This window comes from Schistocerca cancellata, chromosome 7 (genome assembly GCF_023864275.1).
Source record: "Schistocerca cancellata isolate TAMUIC-IGC-003103 chromosome 7, iqSchCanc2.1, whole genome shotgun sequence".
Lineage (NCBI taxonomy): Eukaryota > Metazoa > Arthropoda > Insecta > Orthoptera > Acrididae > Schistocerca > Schistocerca cancellata.
The window spans coordinates 606,452,312-606,470,667 of record NC_064632.1 but is presented as its reverse complement, the minus strand read 5'-3'; the positions used below and the strand labels follow the sequence as shown (position 1 = coordinate 606,470,667).

At 42.6% G+C, this 18,356-nt stretch overlaps 1 protein-coding gene across 1 annotated transcript in view; it reads left to right on the top strand.

The window, feature by feature from the left end:
• The window catches only part of LOC126092193 (phenoloxidase-activating factor 2), a 249,816-nt gene that overhangs the window by 208,617 nt on the left and 22,843 nt on the right, over nucleotides 1-18,356 (top strand). The window contains exons 5-6 of the mRNA XM_049907676.1: nucleotides 13,548-13,816; nucleotides 14,235-14,398. Of these exons, the coding sequence (XP_049763633.1) occupies nucleotides 13,548-13,816; nucleotides 14,235-14,398 (433 nt within the window). The remainder of the gene's footprint in view (nucleotides 1-13,547; nucleotides 13,817-14,234; nucleotides 14,399-18,356) is intronic.

The following is an 18,356-nucleotide window of genomic DNA, read 5'->3' as shown; positions in this document are numbered from 1 at the left end:
AGAGTTGAAACCCCAAGTACGTGATAGATGCCTGAAAAAATTGTGATTTCTGAAGATTACACTTAAGACCAGCAGTCTTTAAGACAGTAAAAAGTTGTCGAAGATTTTGAATATGTTCTTCAGTGGTGGAGCCAGTGACAACAATGTCGTCCACGTAATTGATACACCCAGGGACAGGGAGCAATAATGGTTCCAAGAATCGTTGAAAGAGAGCAGGGGCGCTAGCAACCCCGAATGGCAAGCGTTGGTATTGATAGAGGCTGAAAGGCGTGTTAAGGACCAGAAACCACCAGGAAGCAGTGTCAAGAGGAAGTTGATGATAAGCTTCTGACAGGTCAATTTTAGAAAAATACTAGCCTCCAGCAAGTTTAGTGAACAGTTCTTCAGGATGGGGCATAGGGTAAGTGTCGATGAGGCATTGAGCATTTACAGTGGCTTTGAAATCGCCACATAGACGAATATCACCATTTGGCTTAGCAACTACGACAGGAGAGGACCACTCACTGGAAGTGACAGGAAGCAAGACCCCTGAAGTAGTGAGACGATCCAACTCCCGTTTTACCCGATCACAAAGGAACACAGGAATGGGCCGAGCCCGAAAAAACTTAGGCCGAGCAGTGGGTTTGAGCATGATATGAGCTTCAAAGTCGTTTGCATGGGATAACCCAGGAGAAAAAAGGGATGAAAATGTCATCGACAAGGAATCCAGTTGAGCATAAGGAATAGCATCAGAGACAATATTGACAGAGTCATCTATGGAGAACCCAAAACCATGAAAGGCATCGAAACCAAAAAGATTTTCTGCGTTGCTCTGGTCAACCACAAATATGGGAACAGTGCGAACGACGGATTTGTAAGATACCTCAGCATCAAACTGTTCCAAGAGAGAAATCTTATGTTTATTGTACTTCCGTAATTGCCGAGTGACTGGTGATAGGAGTGGAGAACCCAACTGAAGATACGTCTGAGAATTAATTATGGTGGCAGCAGAACCGGTATCCACCTGCATGTGAACATCCCGACCAAGGATTTGGACAGTGAGGAATAACTTCCCGGAAAGGAAAGAAGTGCAATTGACAGACAACACAGAATCAGAATCAGCGTCATGCTCATGAACATCATGTATGCGGTTGGATTTGCAAACGGAAGTCACATGACCGTTCTTATTGCAATTGTGACACACAGCCCAACGTTGGGGACAATCCTCGCGTGAATGTTTTGTAAAACACCGCGGACATGAAGGAATTTGCCGGGGGTTTTGCTGCAGTTTCTTAGCAGGTTGTTTATGGCTAGGCCGAGGCTGCGCGTCGGAGCGCACTGCGGCCACGTCGGCTGGCGGGGACGCACCGCACGCGTCGTCAACAGCGCACAGAGGTTGTATTTCCCCGACGTCACCCCACGCCTCTATTTGAGCCCCAGCAGCACGAGAAATTTCAAATGACTGCGCAATGGAGAGAACTTCATCTAGAGTCGGATTCGCCAACTGAAGGGCATGTTGCCGAACTTCTTTGTCGGGCGCCGACCAGATAATAGCATCCCGTACCATGGAATCGGCAAAGGATTCTTTGTGAACTTAAGTAACAAATTGACACTTTCGACTGAGGCCATGAAGTTCAGCAGCCCAAGCGCGATAGGATTGATGTGGCTGTTTTTGACAACGATAAAAGGCAGCACGAGAGGCTACCACATGCGTTTGCTTTTGAAATTAGACAGACAGAAGTGAGCACATTTCAGCTAAGGACAAAGATTCAGGATCTTTCAAAGGAGCCAACTGCAATAACAACCGATACATTTGAGGTGAAATCCAGGAAAGGAACAGAGACTTACATGGTTGTTTGTCTGTGACATGAAATGACAAGAAGTGCTGTCGAAGACGTTTTTCATAATCAGACCAGTCTTCCGCTGTCTCGTCGTAAGGAGGAAAAGGAGGTATAGCCAACAACGAGAAATGCCCCGCATTTGACGCTGCAACGAAATCGCGAATCGCCGCTGTTAGAAGCGTTTGCTGTTCGAGGAGATTTTGCAATAGTTGCTCGACAGTAGCCATGGAACCCTGTGGGTCAACAGTGAAAAGGAAAAATCCCATCCTCGTTGCCAATTGTTATAACGTCAAGTTTAACACATATATTTCAGAACGACACAACACATATAAGTCACTGAGTAAGTTGACAAGCAAGACATGTGTACACGTTAGCATTCGAAAGAGCACTGAGTCCCAGTCTAGCGGCCACTGCTCGGCTGGCCACTTAGGTGGCACAGCTGCTGCATGGCTGGCAGACAGCGTCGCACGTAGAGGACGCGCGTAATTGCACGGCGGCGCTTTGAATGATCGGCGAGTCACAACAGAAACATCTGACATTTCAGTTTTTTCAGCATCTCCATGATACTCTTCCATGGGTTAGACAAATCTGTGATCATTCATGCTGATTTTCTAGGTATTTGTTTAATGTGACATTTGTATATGTTTAATATAGCCGTTTGGTCCTATTTGATATGTGCCCCACACACTTGAGCTATTTTATAGTGTGGATCGTGCAAGTGTTTTGTAAGCAGTCTCCTTTGCAGACTGACTGCATTTCCCGAGTTTTCTACCAATGAAACAAAGTCTGCCACCTGCCTTTACTATCCTTACAAATTATTACACCATATTTGTATGAGTTGCCAGATAAAAATTGTAACTCATTGATATTGTAGTCATACAACAGCATATGTTTTCTTTTTGAACATTAAAAGCAAGTCACCACTTTGAAATCATATTGAGATCTAACTGAATACTTGTGCAGCTGTAATCAGAAAATAATTTATAATAGATAACTTGTCAGTGTCTGAGGTTACTATTAATATTGTCTGCAAGATCATTAATATAAAAGATGAACAGCAAGAATCACAACAAACTTCCCTGGGGCACATCTGAAGTTACTTCATCTGTCAATGATTCTCCATCCGAGGTAACATGCTGTCTTTGCTGCCAAGAAATCTTCAGTCCAATCACAAATTTCACATGATACCCCACATTATTGTATTTGAGATAGTAAGTACATGTGTGGTGCTTTTGAAAAACAAAGAAATACTGGATCTACCCTACTGCTTTGATCCGTGATTTTCAGCACGTCATGTCTGAGAAGTGTGAGTTAGGTTTTGCATGAGTAATTTTTTCCAAAATCCATAGTTGCTAGTATGGAGGAAATCATTCTGTTAAAATTTCCTCATCCCATTTGAGCTCAAAGTACAATCTCAGATTTTACAACAAACGTCAAGGATACTGGCTCGAGTTCTACGATCACTTCCGCTGGCCTTCTTATAGACGGATGTGACTTGTGTTTTCTTCCAATTATTAGACATGATTATTGTTAAAAGAAGGGCTAACTTGGCGTGAAATTCAGTATAGAATGTGATAAAGGTTCTGCTGGGCCTGAAACTTTATTCAGTTTTAAAGATTTCAGCTGCTGCTCAATGACACTGTCACTAACACATTTATCACTCATTTTTGCAGTGATGGAGAACCAAAATGGAGCTGTACTCCTGGATTCTCCATTGTTCAAGAACATTTGAAAGTGAAGTTCAACATTTCTGCTTTTGTCTTGATATCTTCAATTTCAGTTTGTTTCATCCACAATTGTCTAGTGTAACATTCCTGTTCTTGCGCAAGATGTAGAAGGAATTAACCCCAAAAATCCTGGTTTTATGAGTGTGTGCTGAAATGTAATACCTCCAAATTTTTCATGTGAAAGATCTTAGTTCTGTAAATAAATAAATGTTACCAGCATTCTAAATCGTCATTCTTTTTAGCTCATATTTATTTCTCAACATAGTCACGCTGGTGAAAAAACACATTTCTCTCGAGGATAGACCACTTTGTTGATACCGTCACTGCAGAATGTTTGACTTTGTTGACAGGATCACAACCTCACTTCTGGTTGCACAACCTCATCGCTATCAGAGAGAAGTCCTTGAAGGTATTCTTGTTTTGGAAACAGGTGAAAATTGGGTGGGGCCAAGTCTGGGCTGTATGCAGGATATTGATGACTGTGAACTAAAGGCATCAGATTGTTGCAGCATTTGTATGCCATCTGACATTGTCATGCAGGAGGAGAGGGTGCTCCATGTGGGGACCAGTGTTTTCTGTGGTTACAAACTCAGATACGGCACTCTGTTTTTCACACAACACCCCTACGATCAAGGAAATTGATGTGGCACCCACACCACTGCTACCTACTAGCTCTGCGGCTGAGGATGGGGTGATTTTGGCGTCTGCTGAGGACCTAGATTTTGCCATACCCTCATACACAATGGACAAAGCCAGCTCAGGCAATAAATCGGTGGCAGCAGGTGACTCTGAGATGTAAACTGCCTCACTGAATGTTCCATGCCTTCCCAGTATCACGATGTCATCCTCCAGTGGAATTGTGGTGGTTTTTTCCACCACCTGGTTGAGCTACGGAAACTGTTAAGCTTTACATCTGCTATCTGCATTGCCCTCCAAGGAACATGGTTCCCAGCAATGCGGACCCCTGCCCTCCGCAACTATAAGTGATATTACAGGAACCGTAGCAACTATAATCGAGTGTCAGATGGAGTTTGCGTTTATGTCCTAAACTCAGTCTGTAGTGAACAAGTGCCCCTTCGAACCCCTCTTGAAGCTGTGGCTGTCAGAATAAGGATGACGCAGGAAATAACTGTCTGCAATGTGTATCTTCCTCCAGATGGTGCAGTACCCCAGAATGTATTAGCTACACTGATTGATCAGCTCCCTAAACCTTTCCTACTTCTGGGAGATTTTAATGCCCATAACCCCTTGTGGGGTGGTACCATGCTTACTGGTCGAGGCAGATATGTCGAAACTATACTGTCGCAATTTGACCTCTGCCTCTTAAATACTGGGGCCGCCACACATTTCAGTGTGGCTCATGGTAGGTACTCGGCCATTGATTTATCAGTTTGCAGCCCAGGACTTCTCTCGTCTATCCACTGGAGAGCACATGATGACATGTGTGGTAGTGACCACTTCCCCATCTTCCTGTTAGGCACACGGACGCCTGCCCAGATGGACTTTGAACAAGGCGGACTGGGGAACTTTCACCGCTGCTATCACCGCTGAATCTCCCCCACACGGTAACATCGATGTGATGGTTGAGCAGGTGACTAGCACAATTGATTCTGCGGCAGAAGACACAATCCCTCTCTCTTTAGGCTGCTCGAGGCGTAAGGCAGTCCCTTGGTGGTTGCCGGAAGTCACCAAAGCAATTAAGGAGTGTCAGCGAGCTCTACAACGGCATAAGCGGCACCCTTCTCTGGTTCACCTCATAGCTTTTTAACAGCTCCGTGCCCGTGTTTGCTAACGTATTAAACTATGGAAGAAGGAGTGTTGGTAGAGATGCGTCTCTACCATTGGGTGCCACATGTTGCCTTCCCAAGTCTGGACAAAGATCAACCGTCTTTTCGGGTACCCGTCCCCAACAGCTGTCCCTGGTGTTACCATAAATGACGAGTTATGTACCAACAGAAATGCGATTGCTGAGCACTCTGTTTGAGCCTCTGTGTCGGAGAATTACCCCCCGGCCTTTTGCACACTCAAACGGTGGCTGGAAGGGAACATCCTCTCATTCACTAAATGCTGCAATGAATTCTATAGCTCCCCATTTACAGAGTGGAAGCTCCTCAGTTCCCTCGCACATTGCCCCAACGCAGCTCCTGTGCTCGGTCACATCCACAGCCAGATGATTAAACATCTCTCATGTGACTACAAGCGACATCTTCTCATCATCTTCAACTGGCTCTGGTGTGATGGCGTCTTTCCGTCACAATGGCGGGAGAGCACCATCATTCCGGTGCTCAAACCTTGTAAAAATCCACTCGATGTGGATAACTGTCATCCCGTCAGCCTCACCAACCTTCTTTGTAAGCTGCTGGAATGTGTGGTATGTCGGCAGTTGGGTCGGGTCCCGGAGTCACGTGGCGTGTTGGCTTCTCGTCAGTGTGGCTTCCGCTAGGGTCGCTCTACCACAGATAATCTTGTGTCCATCGAGTCTGCCATCTGAACAGCCTTTTCCAGATGGCAACACCTGATTGCCATCTCATACAACACGACTTGGTGACATCATATCCTTGCCACATTGTACGAGTGGGGTCTCCAGGGACCACTCCCGATTTTTATCCAAAACTTCCTGTCGCTCCGTACGTCGGTGACTCCCATAGTTCCGTGCATATCCAGGAGAATGCAGTCCCGCAGGGCTCTGTATTGAGTGTGTCTCTATTTTTAGTGGCCATTAACTGCCTAACAGCAGCTGTCGGGCCCTCCATATTACCTTCTCTGTATGCAGACGACCTCTGCATTTCGCGCTGCTGCTACAGTACTGTTGATGCTGAGCAGTGCCTCCAGGGAGCTGTCCACAAGGTGCAGTCATGGGCTCTAGCCCACGGCTTCCAGTTTTCAGTTACAAAGTCATGTGTCGTGCACTTCTGTCGGCGTCATACCGTTCATCCGGAACTTGCACTTTACGTTAATGACGATCCACTCACTGTAGTGGAGACATATCAGTGCCTAGGACTGGTTTTTGATGCTCGATTGACTCGGCTCCCTCATCTTCGTCAGCTAAAGCAGAAGTCACTGGCTGTACCTCGATGCCCTCCGTTGCCTGAGCAACACCAATTGGGGTGCAGATCGCTCTACACTGCTGCAGCTCTACAGAGCCCTTGTCCGATCCCGAATTGACTATGGAAGTGAGGTTTATGGTTCGGCAGGACTTTCGGCATTGCATTTACTCGACTCTGTGTACCACTGTGGGGTTCAATTAGTGACAGGACCTTTTAGGACAAGTCCGGTGACCGGCATCCTGGTCGAGGCTGGCGTCCCTCCACTGCGGATCAGACATGCATAACTGCTCGCCAGCTATGCAGCACACATTCGTAGTTCCCCTGAGCATCCGAATTACCGTCTCCTTTTCCCATCTCCCGCATCGGCAATCCAGATCGAGGCTAACGATTGCAGTTCACGCGCGGTCCCTTCTCTGAACTGGAGTCCTTCCCTTTACCACCTCTACCTGCGGTCCAGTCCGTTCACGTATGCCTCCGTGGTGTACACCTCAGCCGCAGCTTTGTCTGGACCTTTTGCACGGCCCTAAGGACTCTGTTAACCCTGCCACTCTCCGCTGTCAGTTCCTCTCGATTCTTGTCGTGTTCCGGGGCTCTGTAGCGGTTTACACCGACAGCGTAGGCTTCGCATGTGTTCGTGGAGGACTTATTGAGCAGCACTCTTTGCCAGTTGGCTGCAGTGTTTTTACTGCAGAGCTGGCAGCCATATCTCGTGCTCTTGAGTACATCTGCTCATGCCCTGGTGAGTCATTTCTCCTGTGTACTGACTCATTGAGCAGTCCCCATTCGGATCTCCGGGCGGGGACTACTCAAGAGGACGTCATTATGAGGAGAAAGAAAACTGGTGTTCTACGGATCAGAGCGGGGAATGTGAGATCCCTTAATTGGGCAGGTAGGCTAGAAAATTTAAAAAGGGAAATGGATAGGTTAAAGTTAGATATAGTGGGAATTAGTGAAGTTCGGTGGCAGGAGGAACAAGACTTTTGATCAGGTGAATACAGGGTTATAAATACAAAGTCAAATTGGGGTAATGCAGGAGTAGGTTTAATAATGAACAGGAAAATAGGAATGCGGGTAAGCTACTACAAACAGCATAGTGAATGCATTATTGTGGCAAAGATAGACATGAAGCCCATGCCTACTACAGTAGTACAAGTTTATATGCCAACTAGCTCTGCAGATGACAAAGAAATTGATGAAATGTATGATGAGATAAAAGAAATTATTCAGGTAGTGAGGGGAGACGAAAATTTAATAGTCATGGGTGACTGGAATTCGATAGTAGGAAAAGGAAGAGAAGGAAACGTAGTAGGTGAATATGGATTGGGGATAAGAAATGAAAGAGAAAGCCACCTGGTAGAATTCTGCACACAGCATAACTTAATCATAGCTAATACTTGGTTCAAGAATCATAAAAGAAGGTTGTATACATTGAAGAACCCTGGAGATACTAGAAGGAATCAGATAGATTATACAGGGTGTTAACAAAAAGGTATGGCCAAACTTTTTCCATGTTAGAGCTCATTTTATTACTTCTCTTCAAATCACATTAATCATGGAATGGAAACACACAGCAACAGAATGTACCAGTATGACTTCAAACCCTTTGTTACAGGAAATGTTCAAAATGTCCTCCGTTAGCGAGGATACATGCATCCACCCTCCATCGCACGGAATCCCTGATGCGCTGATGCAGCGCTGGAGAATGGCGTATTGTATCACAGCCGTCCCAATACGAGCACGAAGAGTCTCTACATTTGGTCCCGGGGTTGCGTAGACAAGAGCTTTCAAATGCCCCCATAAATGAAAGTCAAGAGGGTTGAGGTCAGGAGAGCGTGGAGTCCATGGAATTGGTCCGCCTCTACCAATCCATCGGTCACTGAATCTGTTGTTGAGAAGCGTACGAACACTTCGACTGAAATGTGCAGGAGCTCCATCGAACATGAACCACATGTTGTGTCGTACTTGTAAAGGCACATGTTCTAGTAGCACAGGTAGAGTATCCCGCATGAAATCAAGGCAGTGAATCGAGGAAGTACAGTACATACTGACGAAACTAAAATGAGCTCTAACATGGAAATTAAATGTTTCCGGACACATGTCCACATAACATCTTTTCTTTATTTGTGTGTGAGGAATGTTTCCTGAAAGTTTGGCCGTACCTTTTTGTAACACCCTGTATAATGGTACGACAGAGATTTCGGAATCAGGTTTTTAAATTGTAAGATATTTCCAGGGGAAGATGTGGACTCTGACCACAATCTATTGGTTATGAACTGTAGATTAAAACTGAAGAAACAGCAAAAATGTGGGAATTTAAGGAGATGGGACCTGGATAAACTGAAAGAACCAGAGATTGTAGGGAGATTCAGGGAGAGCATAAGGAAACAATTGACAGGAATGGGGGAAAGAAATAAAGCAGAAGAAGAATGGGTGGCTTTGAGGGATTAAGTAGTGAAGGCAGCAGAAGATCAAGTAGGTAAAAAGACGAGGGCTAGTAGAAATCCTTGGGTAACAGAAGAAATATTGAATTTAATTGATGAAAGGAGAAAATATAAAAATGCAGTAAATGAAGCAGGCAAAAAGGAATACAAACGTCTCAAAAATGAGATCGACAGGTAGTGCAAAATGGCTAAGCAGGGACGGCTAGAGGACAAATGTAAGGATGTAGAGGCTTATCTCACGAGGGGTAAGATAGATACTGGCTATAGGAAAATTAAAGAGACCTTTAGAGAAAAGAGAACCACTTGTATGAATATCAAGAGCTCAGATGGAAGCCCAGTTCTAAGCAAAGAAGGGAAAGCAGAAAGGTGGAAGGAGTACATAGAGGGTCTATACAAAGGCGATGTACTTGAGGACAATATTATGGAAATGGAAGAGGATGTAGATGAAGATGAAATGGGAGATATGATACTGCGTGAAGAGTTTGACAGAGCACTGAAAGACCTTAATCGCAACAAGGCCCCAGGAATAGACAACATTCCATTAGAACTACTGACAGCCTTGGGAGAGCCAGTCCTGACAAAACTCTACCATCTGGTGAGCAAGATGAATGAGACAGGTGAAATACCCTCAGACTTCAAGAAGAATATAATAATTCCAATTCCAAAGAAAGCAGGTGTTGACAGATGTGAAAGTTACCAAACTATCAGTTTAATAAGTCACAGCTGCAAAATACTAACACGAATTCTTTACAGACAAATGGAAAAACTGGTAGAAGCTGACCTGGGGGAAGATCAGTTTGGTTTCCGTATAAATATTGGAACATGTGAGGCAATACTGACCCTACGACTTACCTTAGAAGAAAGATTAAGGAAAGGCAAACCTACATTTCTAGCATTTGTAGACTTAGAGAAAGCTTTTGACAATGTTGACTGGAATACTCTCTTTCAAATTCTGAAGATGGCAGGGGTAAAATACAGGGAGTGAAAGGCTATTTACAATTTGTACAGAAACCAGATGGCAGTTATAAGAGTCGAGGGACATGAAAGGGAAGCAGTGGTTGGGAAGGGAATGAGACAGGGTTGTAGCCTCTCCCCAATGTTATTCAATCTGTATATTAAGCAAGCAGTAAAGGAAACAAAAGAAAAATTCGGAGTAAGTATTAAAATCCATGGAGAAGAAGTAAAAACTTTGAGGTTCGGCGATGACATAGTAATTCTGTCAGAGACAGCAAAGGACTTGGAAGAGCAGTTGAATGGAATGGAAAGTCTCTTGAAAGGAGGATATAAGATGAACATCAACAAAAGCAAAACGAGGATAATGGAATGTAGTCAAATTAGATTAGGAATCGAGACACTTAAAGTAGTAAAGGAGTTTTGCTATTTGGGGAGCAAAATAACTGATAATGGTCAAAGTACAGAGGATATAAAATGTAGACTGGCAATTGCAAGGAAAGCGTTTCTGAAGAAGAGAAATTCGTTAACATCGAGTTTAGATTTAAGTGTCAGGAAGTCGTTTCTGAAAGTATTTGTATGGAATGTAGCCATGTATGGAAGTGAAACGTGGATGATAAATAGTTTGGACAAGAAGAGAATAGAAGCTTTCGAAATGTGGTGCTACAGAAGGATGCTGAAGATTAGCTGGGTAGATCACATAACTAATGATGAAGTATTGAATAGAATTGGGGAGAAGAGGAGTTTGTGGCACTACTTGACTAGAAGAAGGGATCGGTTGGTAGGACATGTTCTGAGACATTAAGGGATCACCAATTTAGTATTGGAGGGCTGAGTGGAGGGTAAAAATCGTAGAGGGAGGCCAAGAGATGAATACACTAAGCAGATTCAGGAGGATGTAGGTTGCAGTAGGTACTGGGAGATGAAGAAGCTTGCACAGGGTAGAGTAGCATGGAGAGCTGCATGAAACCAGTCTCAGGACTGAAAACAACAACAAGCTATCAACCAGTGCTACCCTTGCCACCCTCTGGTAGCGTCCATTTAGGAGTCCATCTATGCCCTGGAAGAGTCCCGCCATTCCGTGGTGTTTGTGTGGACCCAAGGACATGTCGGAACCCTGACAATGAACTTGCCGAAAGGCTGGCCAAACAGGCAACGTGGAAACCGCTTCTGGAGATAGGCATCTCCGAAGCTGACTCGCGTTTTGTCTTACATCGCAGGGTTTTCCGGCTTTGGGAGATGGAATGGCATAACAGCACACACAAAAAACTGCATGCCATTAAGGAGACTATGAATGTGTGGAAGGCCTCTTGCAGGGAATCAGTTGTCCTCTGCTGGCTCCGCATTGGCCATAGGTGCCTAATGTGTGGTTACCTACTCCGTTGCGAGGACCCACCTCAGTGTGGCTGTGGCTCCCAAATGACAGTCGTCCACCTCTTGCTGGACTGCCCACTTTTAGCCACTCTGCGGCAGACTTTTAACTTTCCCAGCACCCTGCCTTCGGTGCTGGGCAACAATGCCTCCACAGCAGCTTTAGTTTTACATTTTATCCGTGAGAGTGGGGTTTATACTTCTATGTAGGTTTTAGTGCATGTCCTTTGTCCCTCCGTGTCCTCCAACCTAGTGCTTTTAGGGTGGAGGTTTAAATGTGTTGCAGAGTAGCTGGCTTTCTCTTTTTATTCTCGTAGTTGTCCAGCCACTGTAGTCTGCTTTCATGTGTTACTCTCTTCTGTTTCTAGTGTCTCTGTTGTTTTCTTGTCCTCTTTTGTTCCTTTTAGTGTTAGTTGCCTTCCCTTCGTTCTTGTGGCTTTTCCTTTCTTTCCGTTTTGTGTTATATATTTCGTCCGTTTTATTCTCAGACTTGTGGCATGATTTTATTAGGAACAAGGGACAGATGACCTCGTAGTTTGGTCCCTTCTCCCGCCTTTAAACAAACCAACCAAACAACCAAAATAGTTACTTTGGACACCGCCATGTCATGCGCTAAGATTCACAACCTGCTAGTGGTAGACAATTGCAACTTGTCAGTAAAGTGGGGAAATTGGCAAAGTAATATGTGTGACATATTAAGAACACCATAAAAAAATTGGAAGCATTACTTTTCATAAAGCTGTCTTAGATTCCATTGCTTTAGTTACCAACTGAGGCAGATTGTTATTCATATCATTCTTCGAACAATAAAATGTTACTCTTAATGCTTTACTTAGCTTGTAGAATTGTCCTTCATTGTAATTCACAGAGGGTAACTTCTTTGAAATGAAAAATATGACATCACTATCTGATAACTTCATTTATTCAATCCTGCTTGCTGCCATTAACAAGTTTTTTCAACTGGTACTGTATCCACCTGCTTTCTTCGTGTGACATAAACGACTACCAACTCCCTTATTCTCTCTCTCTCTCTCTCTCTCTCTCTCTCTCTCTCTCTCTCTCTCTTTCTCTCTCTCTCTCTTTCTCTCATACGTCCTACCCTGTGACCTCTTTCATTTTGTTATGCATCTGCTGACTCGTCCAGTGAAAGGCCTACCTCAAACTACCCTGCTACTCCCTCCTTGCCCTGTGCATCCTTTCCTACCCACTTCCCACCTCCATGTATTCAGGCAACTGCTTACAACAACAGAAATTCAATAATTTTTCTGTCATATGTTTATGTGCCATGCACCAGTCCTCTGTAAGTAAATGGTTCCCTTTCCGTTATTTTATGTAGTTCTTCACTTTGGAATTTCCATTATTGTTATATTCAAATGCAAATTTTGGAAATACTGTTGTTACACAAAACTAATAATTGCACAAATTACAAGTATTTTCAAAAAATGAAATATTATAACTTGCAATAAAGTTGCAATGTGTTTTCTCACTATAACAAATTTGCTTTTAGATACAGGTATGCTAATATTGCTATACACATCGAAGCACTAAAATAAAAACTTCTTTAAATACTAAACTGCAAATAGTATCATCCAAACTATTGATGTAGATAACCTGGACACCAGTTCAATAGAGACACATTTCTCTTGTGCAACAATCACTCTCACATATACACCCCTTCTCCCCTCCCCCCATTTTGATCTCTGTGTGTGCACTATTTTCCCTCTGGAATATTTTATTCAAGAGGATGCCATCAAATTAAAGCCATACACTGCAGGTTTCCAAGAAATGTTATGACTATAACTGTCCTTGCTTTCCAGCACTCACGGTACCATAATAGCGAGCACGTATGTTAAAATCCTGTTGCCCCTACATCTATTGAAAAGGCTTCTGACCCTCTTCATAGGCAATATGTTAGTTTGATGTCCCTATAGATACTGTCCCTATAGACAACCCTTTGATGTTGTTGCACCTTCAAAAAGTTGTGTGTATAATTGAGCTATACAAGCCACTCTACCATGAAGTACCATGATGTAACATTAAATAATGTTTTGTTGATTGGATATTGCAATTACTTCTAATTATTTAATTTCTGCATTATATTTGTATTGTTTTTATCAAGGTGTTGTAAAAAGTGCTTGCCTAATTTCCATATTTATCTCATGACTAATACTTCACTTGTATTTTATATAGGAAGGATGTAAATCAAATGAAAATCAGAGCTGGTGAATGGGATACACAAACGAAAAATGAAATTTATCCCCATCAGGATAGAAGAGTAAAGGAGATCATTGTTCATGAAAATTACCATGCAGGAGCTCTTTACAATGATGTAGCTCTTCTGTTGCTTCAAGAACCTGTAGATTTGGCAGAGAATGTAGATGTGGTGTGTCTGCCTGACAGAAACACTGTTGTCAACAGTTCACATTGTTTTGCAAGTGGTTGGGGAAAAGATGTGTTTGGTAAGAGAATACAATAAAAGATAACATACATGTTACATGATTTTTTTGCTATTGGACATTCTAGAATTGGCACAAACAACAGAAAACTACTACTTCTAACACTTGGAAGCACAGCATGTAATGTTTTCCATTGTGCTTTACACTGATGATAACCCAAGTTAATTGTGACAGTAACATATATTAAAGTTGTGAGTCTAAATTTCTAACTGTACATTTCCTCTTTGTGTTCTTCTACTTTGGCAATAATGCTCAAATCTTTTTCACCTCCCTGACACATGATTAACTGTACCACCTTCAGTTCGCCTTTACTTACTTTTAATGACTTGCCCTTTACTCATTATCCATTTTTCTCTTTCTAGAGAAAAGTTGCCACAAGAACAATTTTATAAAGATTTTTCTTCACTGTGATTTTTTACAGGAAAGGAAGGAAAATACCAAGTAATATTGAAAAAAGTTGAGCTGCCCATTGTGCAACACCACACTTGTCAAGAAGCACTTCGGCGAACTAGATTGGGCCCTTACTACAAGTTAGACAAGTCATTCATTTGTGCTGGTGGACTGGCAGGCCGTGATACGTGCAAGGTGAGGCATTGCTCTCTTGCTACAAATATGGGAAGGCGATGCCACTTTATAATATTTAAAAACAAGTAACAGTTCTGACAGAGAACAGTAATAGTGATAAAAATCTCTACATGGTACTAAATCAATTATAAATCCCCTTCATTGAGCAATAAGCATAATCTGTTTTGAAATGTGATATATTCATTGTTTTTAAGTACCTTTTCTCGCAATATACACTGCAATGCCATTATAATAATTTGAAGCATCCACACTGTAGCTATTACTGGTATAGAGGGTTTTTTAGATATATATTTTCTACATCTATTTTCTGTAAACCACTATGAGGTATACGGCAGAGGGTATGTCCCATTGTACCAGTTATTAAGGTTTCTTCCTGTTCCATTCACATGAGGAGTGCAGGAAGAATGGTTGTTTGCATGCCACTGTGTGTGTGTGTGTAGTAATCTTATTTTCACGATCCCTATGTGAGTGACATGTAGGGAGTTCTAATATATTCCTAGAGTCATCATTTGAAGACGGTTCTTGAAACTTTGTTAGTAGACTTTCTTGGGGTAGTTTACGTCAATTGTAACAAGTCTTCCAGTTCAATTCCTTCAGTATCTCTGCAACTCACTCCCATGCATCAAACCAACTTTTGACCAATATTACTGCCCTTCTCTGTATACATTCAATATCCCCTATTAGTCCTGTTTGGTATGGGTCCCACACACTCGACCAATGTTCTGGAGCTGGGCACATGAGTGATTTGTAAGTAATCTCCTTTGTAGACTGATTGCAGTTCCCCAGTATTCTACCAATAAACCAAAGTCTTCCACCAGCTTTACCCATGACTGGAGCTATAGGTCATTCCATTCCATTTCATATCCCTACAAAGTGTATTTGTATGAGTTGGCCAATTCCAGAAGTGACTTGTTGATATTATAGTCATAGGATGCTACGTTTTCAAATTTTGTGAAGTGCAAAGTTTTACATGTCTGAACATTTAGAGCAAGTTGCCAGTATCTGCACCATTTTGAAATCATATCAAAATCTGACTGAATATTTATGCAGCTTCTTTCAGATTGTACTTTGTTATAGTTAACTGCATCATCTTCAAAAAGCCTGATTTTACTATTAATATTATCTGTAAGGTCAATAACATACAACACGAACAGCAAGTGTCCCAACACACTTCCTTGGGCACACTTCAAGTTACTTCTACATCTGACGATGGCTCTTCATCCCAGATAACATGATGTGTCCTCCCTAGCAAAAAGTTCAGTCAAGTCACAAATTTCACTTGGTACACCATATGGTCATACTTTTGACAATAAGTATAGATGTGATACTGAGTCAAAAGCTGTTTGGAAGTCAAGAAACACTGCATCTACGTGATTGCCTTTATCTAAAGCTTTCAGTATGTCATATGAGAAAAATGCAAGTTGTGTTTCACATGATCAGTGTTTTCGAAATCCATGCTGGTTGGCATGGAAGATGTCATTGTGCTCAAGATACCTCATTATGCTTGAACTCAGAATGTGTTCTAAGTTTCTACAACAAATCGATGTCAAGAATATTGGACAGTAGTTTCGTGGACCACTTATACTACCTTTCTTGTAGATGGGTGTGACCTGTGCTTTTTGCAAGAACTGGTCACAATTTTTTGTTTGATTATCTACTATAGGTTATAGTTAGAGGAGAGGCTAACTAAGCTGCCAGTTCAATATAGAATCCGACAGGGATTCCATCTGGCCCTGGAGGTTTGTTGAGTTTTAATGATCTGCAGCTTTGTTCAGTGTTAATGATTTCAGCTGTTTCTCAATACCACTGATACTAATACTCATTTCATTCATCTTTTCAATGGTACGGAAATTAAATTGGGTCACTTTTCCTTTATTTTCCTTTGTAAAGGAACATTTGAAAATGGAATTAAGCATTTCAACTTTTGCTGTGCTATCCTCAATTTCAGTTCCTGTGTCATTTGCTAGGGGTTGGACGCTAACTTTGGTAACACTAACAGCCTTTAAACATGATCAGAATTTCCTTGGGTTCTGTGAAAGATCACTTGACAATATTCTGCTGTGGCAGTCATCTTGACAGACACATGCATTTCATTCATAGCCCCACACTTTGTTTTACACCTACTGTGCAGTAATCTGTGTTTCTGTAGAGGTTTCTTTACAGTGACTGTATGCCATAGAGGTTTCCTCCCATTATGACCTGTTCTGCTGGGTACATATGTATCCAGTGCATGGTCAGCTGTTCTTTTAAACTTGAGCCTGAGTTCCTCTACATGCTCCTGGCCTGTGCTGAAAGTTTCTAGTTCCTCATTGAGATATGACACTACTTATCTTTTATATAGTTTACTGAACATATATATCTTTCTGCTTATTTTAGCTGTCCTTTGTACTTCGGTAACCATTTTTGCCACAACTGTGCCATGACCACTGATACGTTGTGAACATCCTCAAAGATGGGAGGTCTCTTTGCTGCCATTAGATCCAGTATATTTCCATCATGAGTGAGTTTCCTAACTATCTGAGTCTTCACAGAAGTCAATGAGTATAGTTCAACAGGATGTCTTACGATGCCCACCGATGATTACAGTGTGATTGGGGAACTTATGTTCAAGTGAACAAAAGTTTTCTCTAAAGTTTTTGGTTACATCACAAGATGAGTCTGTTGAATGATAGAAGGATCCAATTATCATTCTATGCCCACCACTAATACTGAGTATTGCCCAAACAGTCTCAGATGCAGCTTCAATTTCTACCTCAGTGGATATGAGTTTCTTGCCTACTGGAACAAATACACCGCCTCCATTTCCCATTTGCCTATCTTTTTGATTTACATTGTAATTATTTTAATTTTTCTGATAAAATCTCACTGCTATCAATTTCAGGTTTCAACCAGCTTTCTGTACCTAGTATTTTGAGAGCTTCACTGCTTTTCATGAGCACATTAAACTCTGGCACTTTATTGTGCAAATGCTTCAGCAGTCTACCATTAATATTTTATTACTCTCATCTGTGGGAGGAATTTCTTTCGATCTTACATCGATACTTCCGGGTTTCCTACAGCTGTCGTTATACGGATCGGACGGAAAGTCCCTCGATGTAAACGACCCTTGTGTGCAGAGCACATCTGACCCATTAATTAGCTTGTCACAGAACTTTTGAAGGCTCTGGTTCAGTCCTTTCACTCAACTCAGAACAAAAGGGACACGATCAGTTCTGGGAACAGTGCTGTAAATTAGTTGAAACTCCACGCAAAAGGTCGGTCTTTTCAACCTTCTCTGCAAGTCGCCGGAATGACCCGAGAATGACTTCGGAGCCCAGATGACGGGCATCATTCGTTCTGACGTGTGCCGCAATCTGCATTTGGTTGCACCCTGTTCCCTCAGTGGCTGCTGGAATAGCCTCTTCAACATGTTGATGAGGCTTCCAGGCATACACACTGAGTGCACCTGGTGGTTTTTCCTGTCTCTTGCTGCCATTTCCCTAAGGGGTACCATCATTTGACATATCTTTCAACTGATGATGATTAATAGACCCCTACCCTTTAGTGTTTGCCTCCTCCTGACTCTGGACAAAACAGATTTCTCCAAAACAGATGAAGTGAGACCTACAATTTCAGTTTCAGCAAAAGGCAGCACTTCAGGCATGTTGGTTAAGGGACAGGCAAAACACCGCGTGTCATTTTTGGTCCAGGTCCACCCTTTGCAGGAAGCCTAGATCTACCATTGAAACACCATTTACAGTCAAGTGGATGAGTAATGACAGATCCTGTACTTTCTGCAGAGGAGACGGGATCCACAGGACAGACAGTACTTGGGGTATCTCTGGTACAGGTATCACAGGTACACAAATCCCGGGAGCTCTTCCGACACACCAGTTTGCAGCATCTGCCAATCGTTTGACAATAGTCAGAAAACAGCATTCACAGTGGGACTGCATTTTGGGTGGTGCAATGTATTACA